The sequence below is a fragment of the Schistosoma mansoni genome, chromosome 3 (genome assembly GCF_000237925.1).
Source record: "Schistosoma mansoni strain Puerto Rico chromosome 3, complete genome".
Classification (NCBI taxonomy): Eukaryota; Metazoa; Platyhelminthes; class Trematoda; order Strigeidida; family Schistosomatidae; genus Schistosoma; species Schistosoma mansoni.
In genome coordinates, this window is record NC_031497.1 from 13,846,401 (window position 1) to 13,871,723 (window position 25,323).

At 38.7% G+C, this 25,323-nt stretch overlaps 1 protein-coding gene across 1 annotated transcript; it reads left to right on the forward strand.

The window, feature by feature from the left end:
• Positions 1–2,736: 2,736 nt before the first annotated feature.
• On the forward strand, positions 2,737–25,088 carry Smp_172910 (putative protein phosphatase pp2a regulatory subunit B; the record flags this gene model as incomplete). Its single annotated transcript, XM_018799318.1, has 9 exons — positions 2,737–2,824; positions 2,865–3,037; positions 3,677–3,736; positions 3,775–3,872; positions 3,917–4,061; positions 8,641–8,982; positions 11,235–11,399; positions 15,163–15,288; positions 24,949–25,088. The coding sequence occupies exons 2-9, from the start codon at positions 3,028–3,030 to the stop codon at positions 25,086–25,088; spliced, it is 1,086 nt and encodes a 361-aa protein (XP_018651119.1). The 5' UTR covers positions 2,737–2,824; positions 2,865–3,027.
• Positions 25,089–25,323: the final 235 nt, after the last annotated feature.

The window sequence follows — 25,323 nt, forward strand, 5'->3', positions numbered from 1 at the left end:
GGTGTGATTTTCGTGTCGTGTCGTTGATAATTTACATTTTAATGCCAATCATTTCTATTTTGATCCAGCACCATATGTAAAGTCGATGTATATGAGCTGTTAGATGGATAGATTTTTCAATATTCTACTACGCGATTTGGCTCTCAGCCAATGTTAACGTTTCAAGAGTTAGTGGGGACATTTTCGAGAATACAGTGGGTCCCGTAGGTGGAAGGTGATCTCTAATATTTTCTACAATCATAAGATCATTTTAGATGGTTCATGCAATGACAGCCACATAATAATCTGGACTCATTCATTTGTTCTGACTCGAGCTAGTGATCAAAATGTCAACAGCACCAATCACCCTGGAATCAGTCGCTATACTGTGTGTTTAACTTGGTTACTTCAAGATCATTACCACTCGTCACAAATGATCTTATATATGTCAAATCTATTGAATAATCTAAATTCCGGAAATTATCCAGCTTATCAATAACCGGAGTATCCTTATTATTTTTGGTAACCTCCAGCGGGGCACAAGCCCACTCAATTTGGTACTGAACCAACGTCACATTGATTCTGGTTGGAGAGTTGTGTAGTGGCATTGTGCTCTAACCACAAAATCCTTCAAGCTGAACATGAGACAACTGTGAAACTAGTCATTCAACATTTAAAATGGAAAAAAACCCAACAATAGAGAAGGCGGGAGGAATTAATTAAGTTTATTAGATGGCATGGCTCAACCTTGCAGGTGTTATCACTCTTGTGTAACCCTTCTACTCATATTAAATATATTGTCCTATCTCTAACCAAATGTGTTCTTCATCATATATTGATGATTATTAGGTGCGATGAGTCAGTGTAGACAATGATGTGACTTCCACGTAAGATCTTATAGATTAGACAACCACATCCTACCTTGCGTTGTAATCTGCTTGCTTTCCTTAAATGTTTACTGGTCACCTTATCTTGTGTATAATGTTTAGTTTTCTCAATTTTATGCCTATTTACATCCGCAGGTCCGACACTGTTTGACTGGGTAGACTTTTTTCGAGAAAACAAAACCTGTTGCTATTGTTTCTAATGATCTCGGTAATTTTTTGATGGAGATAGTTTATTTTCTGTGTTAATATGAAATGGGAAAATGACCATCTGTCTTCTTTTGGGAAGCTTAGGTAAGTACGGTAGAGGCCTTCGTCAAATGTTCGTTGATTAATGACTTCCTGCATGCCTAACAGTCACTATGTTACTGAGCCATGTAGTGGAATAGCTGATTTAACCTTTGTCGGATGATGAGGTCTTACAATTACTGATATGCCCTGGTAACTTGAGGTAAGATTTGGAAATATTTAGTGGACACACTAAATATTCTCAAATGAGAAAAAAAAACTTTTTCGCGAATCTCCTAAGCACATGTAATAATTTTCTGCAACTCAAGACCAGTTACCATAAGATTGGAAGGATGCCATAGTAAGTCCTGTCTTCAAAACAGGCTCGAGACACAAATATGAACATTGTGGACTTGTGCACCTAACCAGCATGGTTGTTAAAATTTTAGAATTCTTTTTGAGAGGCACAACGGCCATAGAAGAATTTACTCCTGTTTTACTAACTTATTAGCGGCTCCTGAAAGTTGGTGCACTATGAAGGACCAACAGTTACCTATAGATGTAGTTTGCATTGACTTCAGTAAGGTTTTTGGCAAGGTTCTTTACAACCGACAGTTATGTAAGTCAAGTAATATCGGGGTTGGAAGCAATTTATTGATGTGGATAAAAAACCTCCTAGATGGGCACAAACAAAGAGCACGGGTGAACTCGAAGTTGTTTGGCTGGGGAAGTGTGCTTAGCGGAGTATTGCAGAGTATAATGTCGGGGCCGGTGCTGTTCCTCCTGTAGGAAAAGGACCGTCCTAGTATCCTGCAATCAACGGTTTTATCATATCCTGACTATTTCAAGATACGAAGAGCGATAAAAAGTAAAGGCGATAGCTTAGAAATTCCAAATGACCCGGAGAAATTGTCCGACTGGTCTAGAACCTGGCAGTTACCGATAAATGCTTTCAAGTGCATTATGAAGCGTATCTGTTACCAAAGTACAGATACATTCACGGTATATAGCACTGCGTTGCAAAAACTTCGTAGAAACGCAACTTAGTTGATTCTTGGAATAGAAAAGCTCTTGCATGATGCCCGACTGGCTAAACTAAAGCTATTTCCACTATCATATCAAAGAACTACAGGTGATTTGACCACAGTTTTTAAATTACTTAGTGATAAATTTTCAGTTTATATGTCCTCACTTTTCATGTCAACCAAAACAGAGACTTTACGAGGACACTCCAAAAAAGTTCACAAGCCTACAATAAATTCCTTGTCAGCTGATCACCAACTATCCCATTCAATCATCAACAAATGAAATTTATTAACTCAACACGTGGTTGGAACTCCATTTGACGACGCTCTCAAAAGAAAGTTTGATAGACTGAATGACCACTATTGCCAGGAATAACGCACGCCAACTAGCCTCCTGTCCTTTCCAAAATGAAACTCATAATGTAATCAATTTTATGTTCATGGGTTTTATTTAGGCAAACGTATTTCACGGAAATCGATGGGGAGGAAAACATAAATAATTGAAGTTTAATTAAGAAGTGGTATTACATTCTTCTCTCTGTTTTATCATACTTGTGTTTAATAATATTACCTAGCAGCTGAGTTTGTTCTGTATTCGGATCCACTCTAGGATCAGCTGTCGCGGTGTTTTCGAATCAGTGGCGCTTAAATGACAGATGAGGCGATATTCCGGTGTTTCTGTGTAAATTATGCATAAGACTCTATATGGTAAGTCATCCAACTAGTGACTCCATATTTTTTGCGTCAGGTTTCCCCGGCATGAAAAGCGTGACACTTGTTTTCGGCGGCTGCCCTTGAGTTTAAGCTTATAAGCATCACTTCAGTCATATGATAACATATGAATAAAACTTCTGGATCAATACATAATCACTAATAAAGTCATTTCATCATTTAAGCAACAATGAATTATCATGCTTGGAGGTATGTTGTATATGATTGTATGTGAGTCACTATTTTTGTTCTAAGAATACTCTAAATTTGTCATAGTTTCATATTGCCTGGTTTTAATGATTACTTATTCAAGTCTTTCAATAGAAAATAACACAGCCCTAAGACGTTCTAAATTCAATAGTCGGGGAATCTGTACGAAGTAACCCCACATTTTCCGTACTTCGTACACTGACTGTTTTCCGTCAACTTTCTGGTCTGGAATAACTGCACATCTTGTTGAGCCTGATTCAACTAAATAATAAGCTAAGATAATAATTACTGAAAACTCAGCAGTAGTATATCGTGTTTCTAGACTAGCTTTGCGGAGACGAATGGTTAACCAATCATCCTTAGGAAATAGCAGCTTATGTTCCTCATCACAACCCAGCAGTTTATAATTTTCATCATTAAAATGTAATAGAACTATGTAAGAAGCCTGTAACTACCGGAACGAATATGACTCAAAATCACTTTAACTTTACCTTTATAAGATGCTTAAACTTGAAGCCAGCTTCATCCATTCTATACATATTTATAAAAAGCTGAGTAAAATGTGCATAATTGATATAAACCAATAACATATTTTTATCGGCCGCTGGTGATATTCTCGTGATGTGTTTTATTTTTCAGAGTCAATTAGATGGTATGTCAGCCAAATAAAGGGATCAAATCCTGAAGACATCGCTGATGGTAAGTTTCCCTTCGCCCCCAGTGAATTAGTTACACAGGTGATAACTTTACATGCGTCGAGTTTAATGAGTCTGGAGAATTGTTAGCTGCTGGTGATAAGGCAGGTCGTGTTACGGTTTTTAAAAATAATAAAGATGTAGGTTTTTCTTATCTTCACTATCAGTTTTCACTCTTAATTAGGCTGGATTATATGATATTTATTGCACATTTACGAGTCATGAACCAGAATTTGATTACTTAAAATCTCTGGAGATCGAAGAGAAGATTAATTCAATTACTTGGCTTCAAGCATATTCTTCTGCTCATCACCTTCTTTCAGCTAATGGTAAGTGTCTGTTGATGTGTTTGATATTCATGACTAATTTGGCTGCAAGTGAAGTGATTTAGTTGATAGCTCTTTTGTCATTGGCGTAAATAGATCGTTGTATGGAGGTGCGTATGTAGACATATAAGCTTGGTAACGGATTTTCTAAAGTCGGAAGTAAATAGAATTTTTGGAAAATTTTGTAGAAATAGCTGAAGATCGGTTACAGTGATGTATCTGGTTTCACCCTTGATTTATTATCTCTTCATATTTTGAGCCTAATATTGTCTTATGCCTAGTTCATAAGAAGCCATCCCGAAGATCTTGATTTGTCGACATACTCGAATTCAGAATGACTATCATTCTTTGCATAGCTTCAGGTAATAAACTGTCTTTCATTAGTCTCTATTCGGAATAATTCCCTCCGATAGTCCCTAATGACTCTTTATTGTTACATGTCCTCACTATGTTTCCAACTTTCATAACCCATCATTACTAATGATCGTTGTGTAGAATTTTGTCAACATAAATGTATGTGTTGTATGTTAGCTTGTTGTTGAATATGTGAAAATATGAGCTCAATCATTGATTAGAAATGTTATAACTAATTAAAAAGGACTTTTTGTTGAGACAAGATAATGATGATTTTACTCACTTTGTGTTGCAACGCTCGCTTTTTCTTCGTCGTTACCCATGGGACGTTAATTTACCTTAGACGAATATCTACACTAGATTCCCTCCCAGTGTCTATTCTACAGGACTTCAACACAACTCAGATCAAGAACACGTGATTAGCCTGATCAGAACGTAAATATATTCCGCACCAAAAAACGATAACAATCCGGCAAAATCCAACAACTTACTTACGCCTGTTACCCCCAATGGAGCATAGGCCGCCGACCAGCATTCTTTAACTCACTCTGCCCTGAGCCTTCCTTCCTAGTTCTATTTAACTTTTCTTCATTCTTTTTATGTCTGTCTCTATTTCTCGGCGTAATGTGTTCTTTGGTTTTCCTCTTTTCCTTTGGCCCTCAGGACTTCATGTAAGGGCTTGTCTTGTGACGCAGTTGTGTGCTTTCCTCAATGTGTGTCCTATCGACTTCCAGCGCTTCTTCCTGATTTCTTCCTCCGCTGGAATCCGGTTTGTTTTCTCCCACGGTAGGTTGTTGCTGACAGTGTCTGGTCAACTGATCCGAAGTGTTTTGCGTAGACAGCTGTTAATAAACATCTGTATCTTGTGGATGGTGGCTTTCGTAGTTCTCCAGGTTTCCTCCCCATACAGTAGAACTGTCTTGACATTTGTATTGAGAATTCTGACTTTGGTGTTGGTTGACAGTTGTTTTGAGTTCCAGATGCTCTGCAATTGTAGATATGCTGCTCTTGCTTTACCGATCCGCGTCCTCACATCTGCATCAGATCCACTGTGTTCATCAATGATGCTGCTCAGATATGTAAAGGTTTTCACATCCTCAAAAGCTTCTCCATCAAGTGTGATTCGATTGGTGCATGCTATGTTGTATCGGAAAATCTTGCTTTTCCCTTTGTGTATATTGAGACCTACTGCTGCTGAGGCTGCTGCATTTGTTGTTGCGTGTGTGATAGAAGAGTCAGATTATCTGCGAAGTCTTAATCGTCCAGCTGCATCCTGGCTGTCCATTGTATCCCGTGCTTCCCTCCAGATGTTGACGTCTTCATAATCCAGTCAATCACTAGGAGAAAGAGAAAGGGTGAGAGTAAACAACCTTGACTGACACCGGTCTTTGCTTCAAATGAGTCAGTGAGTTGTCCTCTATGCACGATTTTGCAGTTTAATCCATCATAGGAATTCCGTATGATATTGACTATCTTTTCAGGCATGCCGTAGTGTCGAGGAAGCCTCCATAGTGTTGTCCTGTCCACACTATCAAATGCTTTCTCGTAGTCAATGAAGTTGATGTAGAGTTATGAATTCCATTCAATTGATTGTCCCACAATGATCCGTAGAGTTGCGATTTGGTCTGTACACGATCGACCCTTACGAAATCTAGCCTGTTGGTCTCGAAGTTGGGCGTCTACGGAGTCCATTTTGTTTAACAATACCCTGTTGGACTTCCTGGTATTGAGGGAAGAGTAGTGTTTTTGTAGTTCTCACACTTGCCGAGATCGCCTTTCTTTGGTATTTTGATCAGAAGTCCTTTGCAGTCTGTTGGTACTTGTTCTTCATCCCAAATTTCGCTGAAGAGAATGTTGAATGTCTTTGCAGTTGCTGCTACATCTGCTTTCAGTGCTTCTGCTGGAATGTTGTCTTGTTCCGCTGCTTTGCCGCTTTTGATTTGTCTGATGGCCATGCTGATCTCTTCAACTGTTAGTGGGCCAACATCGATTGGTAAGTCCGTGGGTGCTACTTCGATGTTGGGTGGGGTTCAGTGGAGCTGGTTGATTCAAGAGTTCTTTGAAGTGTTCTACCCACCTGTTTCGTTGTTCTTCAATGTTGGTGGTTATCTTTCCTTCGCTTTTCCCTGGTCGTTCTGGTTTATGGTAATTTCCAGTGGGTTTCTTTGTTGTATCATACAATTGTCTCATGTTTCCTTCTCTTGCAGCCTTTTCCGTCGTCATTGCTAAATATATAAATATATAAATTGTCGGTTCTGATGCTCCTCTTCACTTGCTTGTTTGCTTCTGTGTATTCGACTTGTGCCTTGGCTTTTTCTGCTCTTATTCGGCTGATATCGATTGCTGCCTTCTTGTTCCTCTTTTCTTCAATCTGATCCAGTGTATCAACAGTGATCCATTCCTTGTGGTGGTGCTTTTTATTGCCCAGAACCTCCTGACATGTTGAAGTGATTGCCTCTTTTATCCCTTTCCAGTTGCTCTTCATAGTAGTTCCTTCTCCATTGAGAGTAGCTCATGAAAATCATGGAAATTGTTGTTGAGGGTTATCTTTAATTTGTTGAGTTTGTCAGTATCCCGAAGAAAAGCCATATTAAGCTTTTGTGATGTCCGCCCCGTTGTCCAGTGCTTCTTAGGTTTTAATTTCATCTTGGCGACCAGCAAGTGATGATCTGAAGTTGTATCAGCTCCTCTCTTGGTTCTCACATCCTCCATCGTCCTTCTGAACTTTTTATTGATGCACATATGGTCGATTTGATTCTGTGTAGTGTGATCTGGTGAAATCCATGTGGCATTGTGTGTGCGTTTGTGTGGGAATATGCTGCCACCTATGATCAGTTTGTTAAAGGCAGATAAATTTGCAAATTTCACCAGTTTCGTTTCTTTCTCCCAGCTCATGTCGTCCCATGATGTCTTCATATCCGGTGTTGTCCATTCCAACCTTGGCACTTAAGTCTCTCATCAGAATGTTCAAGTCCTTTGTTGGTCATTTCTCAACGATTGACTGCAGCCTATCGTAGAATTGATCTTTAACGTCTTCATTGTAATCGTTGGTAGACGCATAGCATTGAATGACGTCCATTGTAATGCCCTCTTTCTTTGTTTTGAGGGAGGCCTTGATTATTTTGGGTTCATGAGATTCCCATCCTATAAGTGCATTTTGTGCTTGTTTGGATAACATCAGTGCAACGCCTTGTGTATGTGGATAATTTTCTTCTCCGTGGCCGGAGTATAACAGAAGCTCCCCTGAAGCTAGTCGTTATTGTCCAACATGTGTCCAATGTGTTTCGCTGATCCCAAGCACCTCCAGGTTGTATTTCCTCATTTCTGCAGCAATTTGGAAGACTCTCCTGGTTTTCCACATTGTCAGAACTTTCCACGTACCCATAAAAATCGTTGTTCTGGTTGTTAGAAGGGGCATCGACCTCGTGACTTCCGAAGAATCTTGGCTTTCATCATGAGGCGTCATAAATTTTCCTTCAACTCCCAGGGCAGATTTAAAATGGTTTGAATAATTTTTCCTGGTTAGCGTTTTTTTAGCGCGTTAGTTTTCTACGGGATGGGGTAGCTAACACCATGCCCAACCCTCCTCCTTTATCCGGGCTTGGGACCGGCAGTAGCCTCCGGAGGGGCTACAACAATTAATAATAATAATGACAGAAGAATATATAACTAACCCGACACCTGTCAGACTATCTACTAGTCTGACTAAGCGAACAACCAATCATTCTCGCCAACACATCACTTTGAATACCCATAAACACTTATAAACAATAATTTTTCCCACGTAGATGTCTTAACCAATCTATAATTTACTAGTTTGAAATATTTGGACGTTGAGTTAATGACCTAACACTGTGCTAAAACCTATAGCTCGTCATAACCTTTCGGGATAATTTATCTTAGTCTATAGTCTATTGGGATTAAATGAAACTTGGGCGTATTTCTTGTAAACTGAGTCGAGGGGCACACATTAAAGACAACAAACAACTAATCGTTCGAGTGGTCAATCTAATAATTACTTAAATACTGTTCTTGCAGCTTTCATTTCTTAGTACATTGGGTTCTTTTTTCCGAATGATTGTTTATTACATCAAAGCTTGTTTCAGTGTCAGCAAAAGTATTTTTCTATATTGTACCAACCACTGAATACTCTGTAACGGTCTTGCTCTCTCTTCTACTTCGGATTTACTTCCTGTGAATAGTTTCATGTTTTTTTCACTATGTTTAGATAAAACCATTAAACTCTGGAGATTATCAGAAAGAAATTATGAAGCCTATAATTTTAATATACGTGACGATGAGAATGCTAGTTTATGGGATGAAAGCACGGATCGACTGAATATGATCGGACCACCAATTCCTCACATAATTACTCCAGATAAACTGCGTATTCCGAAGTTTCGTAAATCTCATCATTTTACAATCGAAGCACGCCCACGACGTTCATTCGCCAATGCTCATGCTTACCATATAAATTCGGTTTCTGTAAATTCTGATCAAGAAACATTTCTTTCGGCTGATGATTTACGCATTAATCTTTGGCATTTAGATGTGTCCAATCAATCATTTAGTATGTTTATCTATTAATTTTAAATTTCTAGAATTATATATCCATAATTCATAATGAATGGACTATTCTTGTATTTTTTAAATCTCAAATAATCTCGGTCAATGTAGGCCATAATTCAAACATACAGATTCAGCCCAGGTTCCCTCACCACAATGTGAGATTAATCAGATATGTAGCAAGATAGTTGAAATAATATTAGTGTTATTGATAATAAAACTAGATATGAGGAATATGGTCCGAAAAGGAATGGAATAAATGAATTTAAAGTATGAAATAGCACCATAACTTAGAATCTAGAAGAAAGTACAAAATAAATACATCTATATAACTGAAGCTAATTTCGAGTCATATCACGAATTCTACCGTCTTTCATTTTTTTTGGGCAACAATTGCATTTCAATGCATTTATTTATGCTATTCATTCAACACTTTATTTGGAAAGAAGTTGATTCCCTAATACTCTTTCGTATCTGTACTTGTGTATAAAGTCACTGATTTTCCATATATATATTATTTGGTGCTTTTTTATGGTACAGTTTTTATGAAAGTCAAATGTATACTTTTTCATTTCAAGATTTAAAACCGAAGGTGCAGTTGCTAATTGTGGGACTTAAAAAATGACTGGTGGTCTACTTTTTTAACAATCGAAACAGAAAGCCTTATTTTATGTTTTCTGAAGCGAAATTTTTTTATTTACTACCATAATCAGTTGATAAACATATAGTATGTCTTATATCTTCTACATAATTCCGTTTAAGTGTACATGAATTTAATGAATAGTCCCACTGGTTGATAAGTCAGTATTGCTTGCCGAATAGGGAATGTGATATTATGCCAAGAGACCCCCCAAAAGTTAGATCTTAATTGATTAGAGAATAAGTGACCTGCGAACTGATTTTCTCCAACCACCTATGACATTTTATTATGTTTATCTTTTCATATTCTGTATATAAAAATGTTATTTTATCTCTTAAAACTCGTTTATCTGGTGTTCTTGTTTCTTGCCTTTGATTTCCAATAATTCGGAGGCTTAAGTCAATAATACGGTCTCGTGAGTAGCTATCTCTTGGTCATATTATACCATTGATTTCATTTATCGGTTAGCATTTTATTCATTGATTTTAATAATAGGAAATTTCGTCTGATTAAATCACGGCAAGCTTCCTCCATAACAGAATGGAATCTAATACCTCTAGTTTTTGCTAAAATATTAATTAAAATATTGTTGTATGAGTCCTAGCAAGCTGATTTACTAACATCATCTTTTTTATGAAGAATTTGCTTAGATGCGAATGAAAGGTACAAATAGCAGTATGGATAATTGAACTTAATCGGTTTATCCAAATTTCCGGACCGATTTAATGATTTATTCCAAAGCATATCAAACAAATATCTTTTATACAGCTTATCGATTTAATAAGACACCAAGCCGGTTATGTGTGCATATAGTAGTGATTTAAGTATAGAGCAGACTTTCTGATAAATGTATATGTTCAACAACGTAGTTATCTGGAATTACTTATGGTCTAAATCTTGATAAACTTTAAGTTACTCATGCTGTCATGCGTATATTTCTGTGTATCAGTTTTCATTGTCCTCTCTAAAATGGTCAATCAGTGCTTATCATTAGTGTTAATAAATAACTTGAGAATAAATTGGTTTGATTTGTATTTCTTGGCGTAACAATTAAAAAGTAGAAATAACTCTCGCCATATATTGTTCGAAACATAACTGAATCTAGGTCTTGTTCAATTTTGTATCCTAACTTTAAATGATTTCAACTTTATTCAGGTGAAATAACATTTTATATTGACTGGTTTAATAAACAAGAATCAGTGTGAATCATTGAGTAATGGAAAACTAAAAGAAAGTCAAAGTGATCAAATGGAATTTAGAAACTAGTTCGAGTGTAAAGAAGTGTTACAATTCAATTGTAATCATACTAAACTGATGTACTCCAAAGGCTAAATAGTCGGGGTTCAAAAACAAGGAATGAATTATTGTTTTCAATAACTTATTTTTCAGGCTTAACAGTTACAAATCCTCAAACTGTGCTAATATATATGTATGGTTAGAATAGGTCAGCACGTAACATTGTACAGTTTTAGCCACAGTTCGCACTATCGTATGGTTCAGTTGTTTGAACAAGTTATGAATAAAAAGCTTGTCATCAATAGTCCTGACTGCATAACTTTTTCTTCCTATTCTTTTAATTGTTAATATGCTCTCTGTTTTGATCGACTCTTTTCTAGCTATTGTCGATTTAAAACCACCAAATATGGAGGATTTAAGTGAAGTTATTACTTGTTCACGGTTTCACCCTGTTCACTGTAATATACTCGCCTATTCAACCAGTCGAGGTTTGATTCGGTTATGTGATATGCGATATCGTGCTCTATGTGACAACCATGTACTTGGTAAGCTGTTCCATATACAATAAAGTTGATTTACGTGTGAAATGTAGATATATGCATTGTATAATGCTTATATTTTTAAATTGTCACTCTATAATGCTCGTAATATCAACTCATTAAAGCCGTAAATTTTTTGAAGTGTTCTGAATCCCTAATTCTTGCTTACTTCTTGACTTGTGAAATGTACATGGTTAATGTGTGTTCACTGAAGATATTATGGCATTAATCTTACATAATTACTCTACAGTCTCGACGGAATAGCCTACAAATAACTCATTACTATCACAGTTTTTGTTATTTTACCAACTATTGTAACTTGCTTTATAAAACTTGAAAAAGTTCAAAGGAACTTACGTTTGAGAATATGTTATGGGATATTTCATTTATTTATTTTCCCTCACTAAACATATCAAATAGCCATAGGTGTAATAAAAGATGAATACGCAGATGACATAGTCCTGTTTGGTGAAGACGCTGACAAAATTCAGAGTCTTCTGTTAGAACTGAGTAACAATGCCAGGATATTTGGAGTGCGTTTCTCCCCCTCTAAATGTAAATTGTTACTCCAGGACTGACCTGCATCAACACCTGAACTAAGGATAGGGAGTGAAGTAATCGAACACGTCGACAACTTCACTTATCATGGAAGTCTGATCAGCCCTAATGGGTTGATGTCTGACGAAATCTCAGCACGGATTCAAAAAGCCCGTTTGGCATTTACCAACTTACGTCACCTATGGCGAAGACGAGATATCCGTCTATCAATTAAAGGATGAGTATACTGCTCAGCAGTTCGCCCTGTTCTACTTTACGGCTGCGAAACGTGGCCATTAGGAATAGAAGATACTTGTAAGTTTCTAGTTTTTGACCACAGATGCCTTATAAATATTGCTTGCATCTTATAGGATCACCAGGTAAGTAATAGTGAGGTTAGACACAGGGTATTAGGGAATGATGGTAAATCAGTTGATAAGGTTGTGAGTCTTCATCGACTGAGATGTTTGGGCCACGTGTTACGTATGCCTGAACACCGACTACCACGATGCGCAATGCTGACTGGTTTTGTAGATGGTCAGAAGAAAGTTAGGGGTAGCCAAACTAAAATGTGGTATCAGTCCACAAAGTCACTAACTTCTAGTCTGAGCCATGTTGGTAGATGCAGACTACTTGGTCGGGGTCTGCGCGACTGTCGTAACCAATGGTTGGAGACTGTGGGTGACATGGCTCAGAATCGATCACAATGGCGCAGGTGTATACACTCTTTATCTTCCCTTAAACGTTGAGATTAAAACCGCTTCACGTCTGCCTTCTTTCCTATACTATATCCTTATATACAACCTTTCTTTTATATACTACCACCACTAAATTAACTACTTTCATGATTTCGGTGTTCATCTTGTTGTGCCAATGAAGTATGACAACTTGGACCGATGCATCTGTGTGCCTGGTCCTACGTTGTAGCTGACTGACTGCGATTGCTTGGTTGTAAATCAACAGGCGACAATATCCACTAGTTTTTTTAAACTGTCATTACGGTTTTTCTTAATTATATCTTTTACCAAGGGAGGTGGTTATTTTAAAATGCGAATTGTCTATAGTCGAGCATTTAGATAACATTGCTGAAAATCGTAAGCAGGATAGAGCATACGCAATTATTCATTAGTTTTAATACTATAAATCTTATTATTGTCATGTATTCTATCTTCTTTGTTCGTTATTTCGAAATAATATTCTGTGCTGTGTTTTTACTATCACTGATATTCTAATTTCAACTCCTTCACTTTTATTTTTGTAAAGGTACAGTTCAGTATGTAGTTGTGGACCTATTTCAGGCCCTACTTTATTTGTGGATCGATTTTATTCATTGATATGACGTACAAAAGCAGTGTTTAATGATTGTTTCTCATAGACTAGCTAAAATAATTCGTCTGTCTAGTAGAAATCTGTCAGAAACCGAAGTTCTTGTAAATCCGATGCAAAAGTCTGAGAAGTCAACTCTAATATTTATACCCTATTGACATGAATTATTTACCTAAGCCCTTAGTATATTTGGATTTCAGTTTGCTCTGAGATACAAGATGGGGATTTCGTTCTGTCTGAACTCGTCAGCTAGATCTAAGTAAAACTCAGTGTTGATGGCCAAAATGTGAGACTTGAACCCATTTTTTGTTAATTGAAACTCGAAAGTGCTGTTGTCTAAGCTACTAGGTCCAGATAGCCAATAATTGTATATCGGATTAGAATTAACAAAGATTAAACTTCTAGACAGGTGGAGATACTCACCCAAATGCCCTGGTACGGCCGAGAGTGGGGAGAGTCAGCTCTCTCTCTCTGTCTCTCTCTGGAAATGCTCTCACATGACCACGTGCATACAACCACTGCCAGGGAAGTCCTACTCACTGCCTTTTCGCTGCGGGGGTGTTGTTCACGAAATTGAGCGGACAAAAAGTGAATGTCCAGCGCTTTAACCGGGTCGGTGGATACGAAGGATCCACCTAGGGGAGTTGGAAAACGCTGATTCCGAACTAATGTTGTACATGGGCTCCAATATTCTGAAGGAACGAATGGCGTATGAACCTATTTTTGGTCACCGGCTACCATGGGACTGCATCTGCTTACGATGCTCTACTGCCTCGTAGATTAGACTTCTAGGTCAAACGCTCGGGGTGTGGCCCCCTAAGAAAACCACCTTCGGTTTGGGCACCCGGACAATATTCCAGCGCTCACACAAATTGAATGATTTATGTGGTGCATATCTATTTGGTGCCTCCTTTTACCAATGTTTGCGTTTCAATAAATAATAAATAAAACTTCTAGAACTATCCTACGGCTAATTATTGTTTATATTTTGATCGTATAATCATTAGATACAGGGATTATTGTATTTTTGCATTGTCGTTTTCATAGGATTTCACTTAATATTCTACATTAAAAACAGCGAAAATATACCATCCCTTTTCAAATTTGTTGGGAATACTGATTCTTTAACTAAGTGTATATAACTTTCCCACGTCAGATCTGTCACAAAAGTTGGAAGAAGAAATAAAAAAATCGTTTGAGCGTCAAGATGATTTTAAGTCGGTCAATGTGATTCGGTGCATAAAAGTAGTTGATTCACTTTGCAGTATACAGCTTCACATTAGCGTATATATCAACTTAGACGAACTTCTAAATACTATCGATCACTTATAACAGCAATGGCTGGTAGATTACTGTTCTCTCCTTTAATGCTCGAAGAATTGACTAATTTGGCAACAATCGACGCCACACCAGTACCACCGTTCAAAAATGCATATGTTTCTTCAAATGAATGTAGTCTGTGGACCCTGATTAGGTTGATGCATATATACAATCCGTTTACCTTGAACACTGCACTTATCGGTGAGAGGAAGGTCATCAACTGAACAGAAACTCATCAGTTCGACAACCATAAGAAGAAATAATCACTATAGAGACGTGTTAAGAGACTTTACCATCACCGCCTCGATCACAAGAGGCCCAACAGGTAACGAAGACTTGTGGTTTTATGGAACCATAACAACTAAAGTGCTCAACGCATTATGTTTCTTTTCAAGGATTTTTATAATCTCTTCGTCGACATTCAAACTAAAGTTTGTTTAGAATTCATTCCTGAATACCAACAATGAGTATAACACATATCCTTCCTAATGTTTGTCATCGTACTACTTGATTAAAGTTTTCTTTTTTATTTATTCTACCAAACACTAACAAATTTATCTGCTTAGTTGACTTTTACGTATTTTAGTGTTTGAAGATCCAAGTCTTTCACAAAATCTGGGATTTTTCGCTGATATTATTGCAAGTTTATCAGATTTTCGCTTCGGTCATACTGGAAATTATCTTTTAGCCAGAGATTATTTAACATTGAAAAGTGAGTGAAATCATAATTTTACCAGAAATTTTATCTAATTTTGTATATATATGTATATTGTTTGGATATTAGTGATCTCAGTATCCTTTTTCGAAGACATCTTATTTTTCTTAGATTTACAGTTACGATGTAATTATATTTGTATTTTGACTTGTCACCTGAATGTAGTTCCATGCTATTGTTGTTCATTTTCACATGGAGACTCGATTTTATTACCTATCGCTCCAACCATCGACACTTTATACAATTAGTTATCATTAAATAAAGACTTACGGAGATTTATTATTGAATATCAATAGTCAGATAATATGCAAACTTAAATGATGAATTCCAAATATATTAACACATAAAGCAAAAAGGCTATTTCGAACCATGGGCTAAGGATACATATAATACACATAAGTCAACAAATTCCCGAAATATTGCACTCCTGAATATCGAAAAACTCGATAGTTCCAAATCCCTATGAATGAGTTACACTGTTAGTTTTACGCATCTACTTTTACTGTAGTTTGTTTATTTATTGGGTAAAATGGATTCATACATGATAGTATGATTGTTTAAAATTGTTTTCTTTTAAGTGGCATAATAATTCGAATTTTTCTTCTCGAACAGTAACTTGGTAAATCTGATACACAGTTAGTATAATATTATATGATTGTATTAGAGTTATTCTACTTATTAGAATAGTCACAGATTGTTTTATTTGTTTATTCTTGCTGCATTTTAATATGAAAAGGAAGAAAGAAAAGCAATAGGAGAAGTGTTTATGTATGTGCTGCACGTAACAATATAATAATAAAAATAAAGGTAATAATACGTTCCTAAAGACAATTACATCATGCATACCAAGTTACAGGCATGACTAGGTTGATGCACAACGGATGCAAACTACTCCTGTAGCTCTTCTAGAGTTACTACCGCTCCCAAGTCCGGGTAAAGGAGAAGAGTTGAGCATGTGATCGTCAACCCCATCTCGTAGAAAAACAATCTTGCTAAAAAAGCTAACGACAATAAACAATTTAAACCACTTCAACTCTGCCCTGGGGGTTAAGGGAAGAATTTTGATTCCTCATGATGAACGCCGAGATTCTTCCGAAGTAACGGGGTCGGTGCCCCTTTTAACAACCAGAACAGCAATTTTTATAGGTACGTGAAATGTTCGGACAATGTAGGAGACTGAGAGGACCAGTCAAATAGCAACGGAAATGAGGAGATACAACTTGGCGGCTCTCGGAATCAGCAAACCCATTGGACCGAAGCTGGAGAGCAAAGGTTAGGTAAGAGAGAGATGCTGCTGTACTCCGACCACGAAAAGGAAAATGCTCCATACACTCATAGAGTTGCTCTGATGCTGTCCAAAGAAGCACATAATACACTTATAAGATGGGAATCTCACGGATCCAGGATCACCAAAGTATCCTTCAAAACAAAGGAGGGGATTTCAATGAATGTTAATCAATGTTATGCACTCACCAATGATAGCAATGACGACAATAAAGATCAGTTCTATGAAAGGCCGCAATCGATCATAACTAAGTGCCCAAGAAAGGACCTGACCGTCCTAATGGGAGATCTAAACGCCAAAGTCGGAATGAACAACGGTTATGAAGATATCATGGGATGACATGAATTAGGAGAAAGGAATGGGAATGGCGAGAGATTTGCAAATCTATATGCTTTCAACAAATTGGTGGTAGGCGGCACAATATCCCCACACAAACTCATACACAAAGCTACATGGATCTCGCCGGACCACACCACAGAGAACCAGATAGATCATATTCGTATCAACAAAAAATCCCGAAGGACAATGGAAGATGTGAGAATCAGGAGAGGAGTTGACATAGCTTCAGATCACCACTAGCTGGTTGTGGCCAAGATCAAACTGAAGCTAAAGAAGCACTGGACAACTGGGGGAACAGCAATACAAAGGTTCAATACAGCCTTCCTTTGAGCTACTAACAAACTCAACGATTTCAAGATAATTCTCAACAACAGATTGCAAGCCTAACAAGATCTACTGAAAAACGATGAAACTACTATGAAGAATAACTAGAAAGGCATCGAAGACGCACTGACTTCAACAAGTCAGGAGGTGCTGGATCGCAAGAAGCATCATCATAAGGAATGGATCTCGCTGGAAAACCTGGACAAGATTCAAGAAAGGAAGAACAAAAAGACAGCAAATAAAAAAAGCCGAACAAGAACAGAGAAAGTCAAGGCAAAAGCTGAATATGCAGAGGTAAACAAGCAAGTGAATATAAGCATTAGAGACGTCGAGCAGAAATACGTGGAAGAGCTTGGAACGACAACGGAAGAAGCTTCAAGAGAAGGAAATATCAAACAGCTATATGACACAACGAAGAAACTGACAGGGAAATATAATAAACCAGAGCGATCAGTCAATGACAAGAGGGAAAGCCAATCATTTAAATTCAAGGACAGAGGAACAGATGGGTGGAACACTTCGAGAAACTCTTAAATGGACCAAGTCCGTTGAATCCACCGGATATCGAAGCAGCAACTTCCTGTAGACGTCACTCCACCAACGATCGAAGAAATCAGGATGGCCATCAGACAAATCAAGAGCGGGAAAGCAGCAGGACCAGACAGCCTACCAGCTGAATCATTAAAGTCAGACATAAAATTAACTGCAAAGATACTCCACATTCTATTCAGGAAGATTTGGGAGGAAGAACAAGTGCCATAGACAGACTGGAAAGAAGGACGCCTCATCAAGATACCAAAGAAAGGAGTTCTGAACAAATGTGTGAACTACAGAGGCATCACACTACTATCAGTACCAGGAGAGATTTTCAACAGAGTGTTGTTGAACCGGATTAAAGACTCAGTAGAGGTCCAACTTCGAGATCAACAGGCTGGATTCCGTAAGGATCAGTCGTGCACAGATTAAATCACAACACTATGGATCATCGTTGAACAATCAGTTGAATGTAACTCGTCACTATACATCAACTTCCTTGAGCATGAGAAAGCATTTGACAGTGTGGATAGGAGGACTTTATGAAACCTTTGATACTATGGTGTATCTGAGGAAATTATCAATATCATACGTAATTCATATGGCGGACTACAGTGCAAAGTAGTGCATGGAGGACAGCTGACAGATTCATTCCAAGTGGGGACCGAAGTCAGACAAGACTGCTTACTCTCCCTCTTTCCGTTTCTTCTGGTGGTCGACTGGATTCTGAAGACCTTCACATTTGAGGGAAAGCACAGAATACGATGAACAGCTTGGGTGCAACTAGACGATTTGGACTTCTCAGATCACCTGGCCCTTCTATCCCATACACATCAACAGTCAGTCAGTCAGTCACAACGTAGAACTTCGTACGTACGTACATCAGTTCGAGTTGCCATACCACATTAGCACAGAGATGCAGTTGTCGATTCAAATCCATAGTGGTAGAAGTAGTAAGAGTATAAGTATTATGTGAAAGATAAGGGTTTGAAGATGTTATTGAAGGATTATAATCCAGTGAAATAAATTTGGAAAGAGAAAAAAGATAGAGACATGAAGAATTCAGAAGGTTAGAATTTGGGAGAACACAAAGAGCGAATGCACCTTCGCCATTGCAAACGATTTTGAGCCATGTCATTCAAGGTCTCTAACCATCGGTTGCTATCATTTCGCGAATCCCAACCAGGTAGTCTACACCTACCAACATGGCTCACTCCACTTTTCAGTGCCTTCATGGATTTGTGCCACGTTTTGGTCTGGTCGCCCCTAGCTTTCTTCCAACCTACTTCTACACCATAAAACATTGCACGTCGGGGCAGTCGGTGATTGGGCATACGTAACACGTGTCCCAGCCATCTCAACTGATGAAGTTTCACTACTTCATCAATCGATTTGCCATCCTTACCTAGTACCCGTTTCCTAACAACTGCATTACTTACTTGGTGGTCCCAGGATATACGAAGACATCTATGATCGAACACTAGTAGCCTACGAATATCGTCTACTCTTATCGGCCATGTTTCACTGCCATAAAGTAGGACGGACCGAACTGCTTCACAGTAAACCCGTCCTTTTGTTGCTAGACGGATATCTCGCCTACGCCATAAATGACGCAAGTTGGCGAAAGTTAGACGAGCCTTCTGTATCTGTGCTGAGATTTCGTCACACACCAGACCACAAGGGCTGATGAGACTCCCAAGATATGTGAAGCAGTCAACACGCTCAACTACTTCACTCCCTATCATTAGTTCAGGTGTCGATGCAACCCAATCCTGAAGTAACATTTTGCACTTTGAGGGAGAGAATCGCATCCCGAACATGCCTGCATAGTTGCTTATAGTGGTCAGAAGACTGCATTTCGTCAGCATCTTCACCAAATAAAACTATGTCGTCAGCGTATTCTAAGTCAACAAGTGAGCATCCGGTAAAAGTTCAACTCCAGGGGATTGAGATGATGAAAGTGTTATCTCCAAAAGCATGTCAACGATAAAGTTAAACAAGAATGGGGAGAGTGGACAGCCCTGACGATTACCACTTCAGGTAATCAATTCTGATGACAGTTCGCCATAGGCTCTAACTCGACCAGTTGTGTTCGAGTAGAGAGCCTTTATGAGGTTAATGTACTTCTTTGGTACTCCTTTCACTGACAAACACTACCATAGAACCTCACGATCAACGGAGTCAAATGCCGCCTTAAGGTCAAGAAATACTACTATTGTGGGACGTCTGAATGTATGTCTATGTTCTAGGACCTGACGTGGAGTGAATATCTGGTCTATGCAACCACGTCCAGGTCGAAAACCAGCCTGGTTTTCTCTAGTCTGCTCTTCACGAGCTTTGGTTAGGCGTCCAAGTATTATTGAAGCTAATATTTTAGACACTGTATTGGTCAAACTGATTCCTCTGTGATTGTCACAGGAGGACTTTTGTCCTTTCTTATAGACTGGTGCAATCAGTGATTGGGACCAGTCAGATGGAATTACGTCCAGTTCCCAGATTCTACCTAAGACCTCAGTCAATCTCGTTGCTAGTACTGGACCACCATCCTTAAAAATTTCAGGGGTCAACCTGTCAGGGCCTGCTGCTCTCCCTCGCTTCAGATTTCCTATAGCTTTTTCAACCTCGTAGAGAGTTGGAGGACTTACCTCAATTTGCCATTCAGGACGACTGGGGATCGTGGGTAACTGAAGTGTGGCTGAAGGCTAGTTGAACTGATCCCTAAAGTGTTCTGCCCATCTATCCAATCTCCTGGATTGAGAATGAATAATATGCCCATCTTTGTCTGAGATAGTTTCGCTAATAGTTGTGTTCCTAATGCCGGTTTCTTTAATAAGTCTGTATAGCTGTCTGCTGTTACCTATTGCCGTTGCCTTTTCCATCTCTCTTGCTTTCGCTACCCACCACTGTTCACGATCATTGCGTAGGCTTCTTATTAGCATTCGCTTAAGCTGACTCCGCTCTTCTTTATGTTCAGAGCCAGGTGGGATGAGTTTTCGAGCATCTATCAGTGTGGTAGATGCTGCCGAGATCCATTGTTTCTCCATAACCTTATGGCTTACCTTACTAGCGGATATCACTGCTTTTCGGATATCATTCCACGCTGCCTCGGGGTGGGCACAACTTACATAGCTGCCTAACTGTTTTTCTAGTTGTTCCTGAAATATATTCTTCGCTTGCCTATCATTAAGTAGAACCCTTAGAGGCTTCCCTGCAGTGTCTTTCCTACGTCCAGTAAGACGCAGACAGATACGTGCTCGCACTAGAGCATGATCTGAATCTAAACATGTGCTCCAGAATGAGCGACAGTCTTCTATCGAGCCCCTCCATCGGTGGCTGATAGCGATGTGATCTAATTGGGTCCAACGTTGGGACGAATTCGGTGGTTGCCATGTCAAAAGATGTTTTTCCTTATGCTTGAAGTTGGTATTTGCAAGAAATAGGCGGTTATCTGAACACAGCTGCAACAGACGGTCGCCATTATCTGTTCTTTTAGCCACGACACCATAAGATCCACCCAGGTGTCTTTCCCTTTCACTTAGTTTACCTACTTGAGCATTAAAGTCACTAGCCACTATTACTACATCAGAACGCCTAGCTTTTCGGAGAAGGTCAGAAAGTTTCCTGTAAAACTCATCTTTTATATCGTCTGAGCTGCAGTCAGTGGGAGAGTACGGAGAGACCACGAAGAGGCAACGACGAGTGTCCCTATCTTTCCGAGTCCTTACTGTTCCGTTTAGTCGGACAGCGTATAGACGACTGTCTACTGGGATCCAGTCTAAAAGAGCGAGTTCTGCCCTGGGACTTAATGCTATACCTACTCCAGCGAGGCTACGGGAAGCAGCATCAGGGCTTCCAGATACACGAAGCGTGTATCGAGATGGTTCTTTGTTTTGGTAAGGTGAGGTCAAATGAATGACGCTACTCGGATCTTGTATGCGCGTTTCGGAGACGCAGCACACATCGATGGTGTAAGATTCTAGAGTCCTAGCTAAGGAAGCCTGTTGTCCTATTTGGCACAATGTACGGACATTGAAAGTTCCTACATGTAGTTTAGAGCGTAGTTTCAAGAGACCAGGAATAACGTTCCGTGTACTCGAATCGTTTGCCCTAGCGGTGCGAGGTGATAAAAGGACGTGGGAAGGGTTAGTCGTGGAGATAAGAGAGTCATTAGGATGTGTAGGAAGGATTTGAATGTGACCAACTTGGTCTCGTGTGCAGTTAAGGGTATGAGGGCTAATATCACTTCCCGGCTGCCCACACCGTGGAAGGGTATTTTTTGAGGGACCTGAAAAAGAAGGTGGATTAGTGTTGATCATAACGACCTGGGAGCGTGACCTCAGTGCCCAAAGGACAACTGCTTGAGGCCGGTCACGCACGGCCTTTTTGTGGGGGGTTTTTGACGTGTTAGCTCCGTTCTTCAAAGGACCTTATCGCCGGAGACGGAAATCCGTGGGATAAGGCGAGTTGTGCATTTTTAGGGTCGACCTTTTCTAACCCCACCCCTCCTTGTGGGAAGGCAGCATCGCTGTTATGCTGGTTGTCCTAGGGAAACACCTTACTGCCGTCACACCTCTGTACGGTCGGCAGTACGACTTCGCCTTCGGACCTTGGGATTGCTGCTTTTAGTCTTACCGCTCTTCAACCGACCTGTCTGGCATGGTAGGACCTTGAGGAACGATTGTTCCAGCCAGTATAGCTCGATTGGTTCATCACGATAGGCAAGCCCGACCACCACGTCAAGGTAGCAGCAACGGTCGGGGTGAGACAGGTTGGACCGATTAATATTTTTGTTCGGTTTTATGTCATTTTTAACTGGCTAAGAAGGCTACCAAACTATTACTAGAGTTACTTTTGAGACGCGACAACACGTTTTCAATGAAATTTTGCTAACACTAACCACAAACTACTTTTGAGAATGTATACATGTCCACTGATTTCATAACAGCTTGAAATATCAGTCTACCATCTTTCTGGTCACAGTTAAGTGTAAAGTACATGATTAAACCATCTGTGTTATGAAATATTAGACGCTAAGTGAAGACAACAACAAATATTGTTCGCCAAATCTTTTCCCGTATAAGAAGAACGGATTGATTTCCAAAATTTTCGAACATTACTTTTTTATAGGTGAACCAACTTATTCAATTTTTACCAGAAACAGTTGTTTCATAGTTTTTTTTATTGACGTCTGGATTTTTCGTTTTCCCACAAGTGGCGATCATATCATTCGAGGACTAATGAGGCATTATGGTTATTAGTAAGGTACTGATTAAAACGAACATTTGTGGAGACCATGTGTATTGGCCGTTTATAAACGGTCAATCATATATAACAGTTGAAGTCGTCAGGTGATTGTCCATTAGCGCCATCCTGACATTTTCCTCATGAATAAGTGCAAATAATTTAGAGAGTTGTGAGAAATCGTTTATCGAATGATTTAAAGATCTACAGAGAATGTGTAGCACTAAGATGCACATTACTTGAATTTACACCCTTAAAAACCCGGAGAATAAGGAAATCCCAGGCGACTACACACCTGTACTTAGTTAGCACCTTACTCATCATTATTGATACCAATTGCTCGCGCAGTTTTCTACAGAAATCCAGTTGTTACAGGTTTACTTATAACTGTATTTAGTGTTTGCTAAATATTCCTCATCATGTCCTCATATCTAAGAGGGGTATAGACCACTCAAAGCATATTCGAAGAAGAATAACCTAAATGGTTGTCACCATGAAATAGACCTTACTTACCTCACCTATAAACTCCAAATTTATAGCCTGTGAAGTACAGAAGAAATAAAGAATATAATGAGGCGTTTCTTATCGGTCATAATTCTCTTCACCTCAGAAAGTGGCTGACACGTTCCACTATTACATCACACACAAGCGGTAATCGGTTTAGGACAAAACACGAACAAATATACCTTTACTTATGATTAGTATTCGACTTAGAACTCAATTTATTTGAAATTGTTTAGTCGAACCTTGGTGTTGATACGCATACCGTTACAATTATCCGTCTTATAAGCACATAGTTGTGTCTATTGAGTATTGTCTACGTCTAAACCGTCGCGCTACAACTGAAATTGTCACTACTTTTATCACTCTGAGACTTGTTTCCATTATTTCACCTCACTGTGTTGATATGGTGTTGGAGTTTAAACTGATGCACACATATACCAGATTCTACGTTGCTTATAACAGACTGACCTGAAAATTAATGTGTATTGGGATTGTAAATGTAAAGTGAAAAATAAATAGTTTTGATGTCGAGTTCTGAGTGCCATAACTCCGAAGGTTCGGCAGACTGGATTGGATTATTGGATATCAAAGACGATTTATTGAATATCTTGAAGGAGAAGATTGAACACACGCTTTTACAATGAAATACGCAAGTTGTTGTTTAATTCCAAACGTTTTAAACAGTAGGTTCTAGTATGATTGCACACTAAAGATAGTAAAGTAATTCAGAGGCACCTGTCAGCTTTTCAAAACTATTATGATAAAGCGGTTTGTTAAAGTTTTTCCCAAGGTTAATCGTCGAGATGAGCGATAGCTCTGTATATGTTGGTAGAACTGATTGCCTCATGGAGATTCATGGCCTAGTCTTCAGGTCTAGTAGTAATCCATATGACGAACATAACGATTTCAATGGTCTCCATTGGTTATTATTATCAGTATTGTTGTGTGATATTTTTCGAGGTGATTTTAAACATCGTTCCATAGAAATTTAATGATAGTAATACTCAGTGTCCCCCTCCGTTTTCTATCGCGTTCTTCTCATAGAAGTAGTTTCTTTTAGCTTATAAGTTTGCTTCACTGTTTCGTTACTAACTTACAAGTTTACGGATTAAAATGCTTGCCAGTAAACGTGAGTGTAGTAACTTACTTGCTACGGTTTACTGTTCTTTGAGCTGAATCACAAGAGGTTTCAATTTAGTGAGTTGTATCCACACTCGGTTTGGTGAGTGCGCCCTGGCTATTTCGTAGAGATATGAGCTATTACTTGTTCACACTTCACTACATACTGTTGATCAAGCTGCTGGTTGAAGTTCGACCTTATGAAACTCAACCTACGTAGTGTTATAGTTTACCGAAAGCTAGAAGTACTTTACTCGTGTATTTACCGATTTCTTCACTCATTATTTATCTTAAACTTTTCTCTACCTCAGTTTGGGATATGAGAATGGGCGATCGACCGTGTGAAATTTATTCAGTTCATGAACCATTTCGATCACAACTTTGTATGTTGTATGAAAATGATGCTATTTTTGATAAATTCTTATGTGGATGGTCTGATGATGATAGGTAAACTTTAAAAATATGTATTTCTTGTTTTTTTTATTTATTATCTGTTTTCTTCGATAAAAATTAAATAACAATTACAATGAATAAACGGATGTGACTATCGAATATCTACGGATCAATCAGATGCATGCATGATTTTGATTCGTTGAATTTTCGTGTAAGTGGTTTGGTGACTCATGTAGTGCAAAACGTAAACGTCTGGCTGCATTGACCGGTGGGGATTTCGTCAAATATCTAGG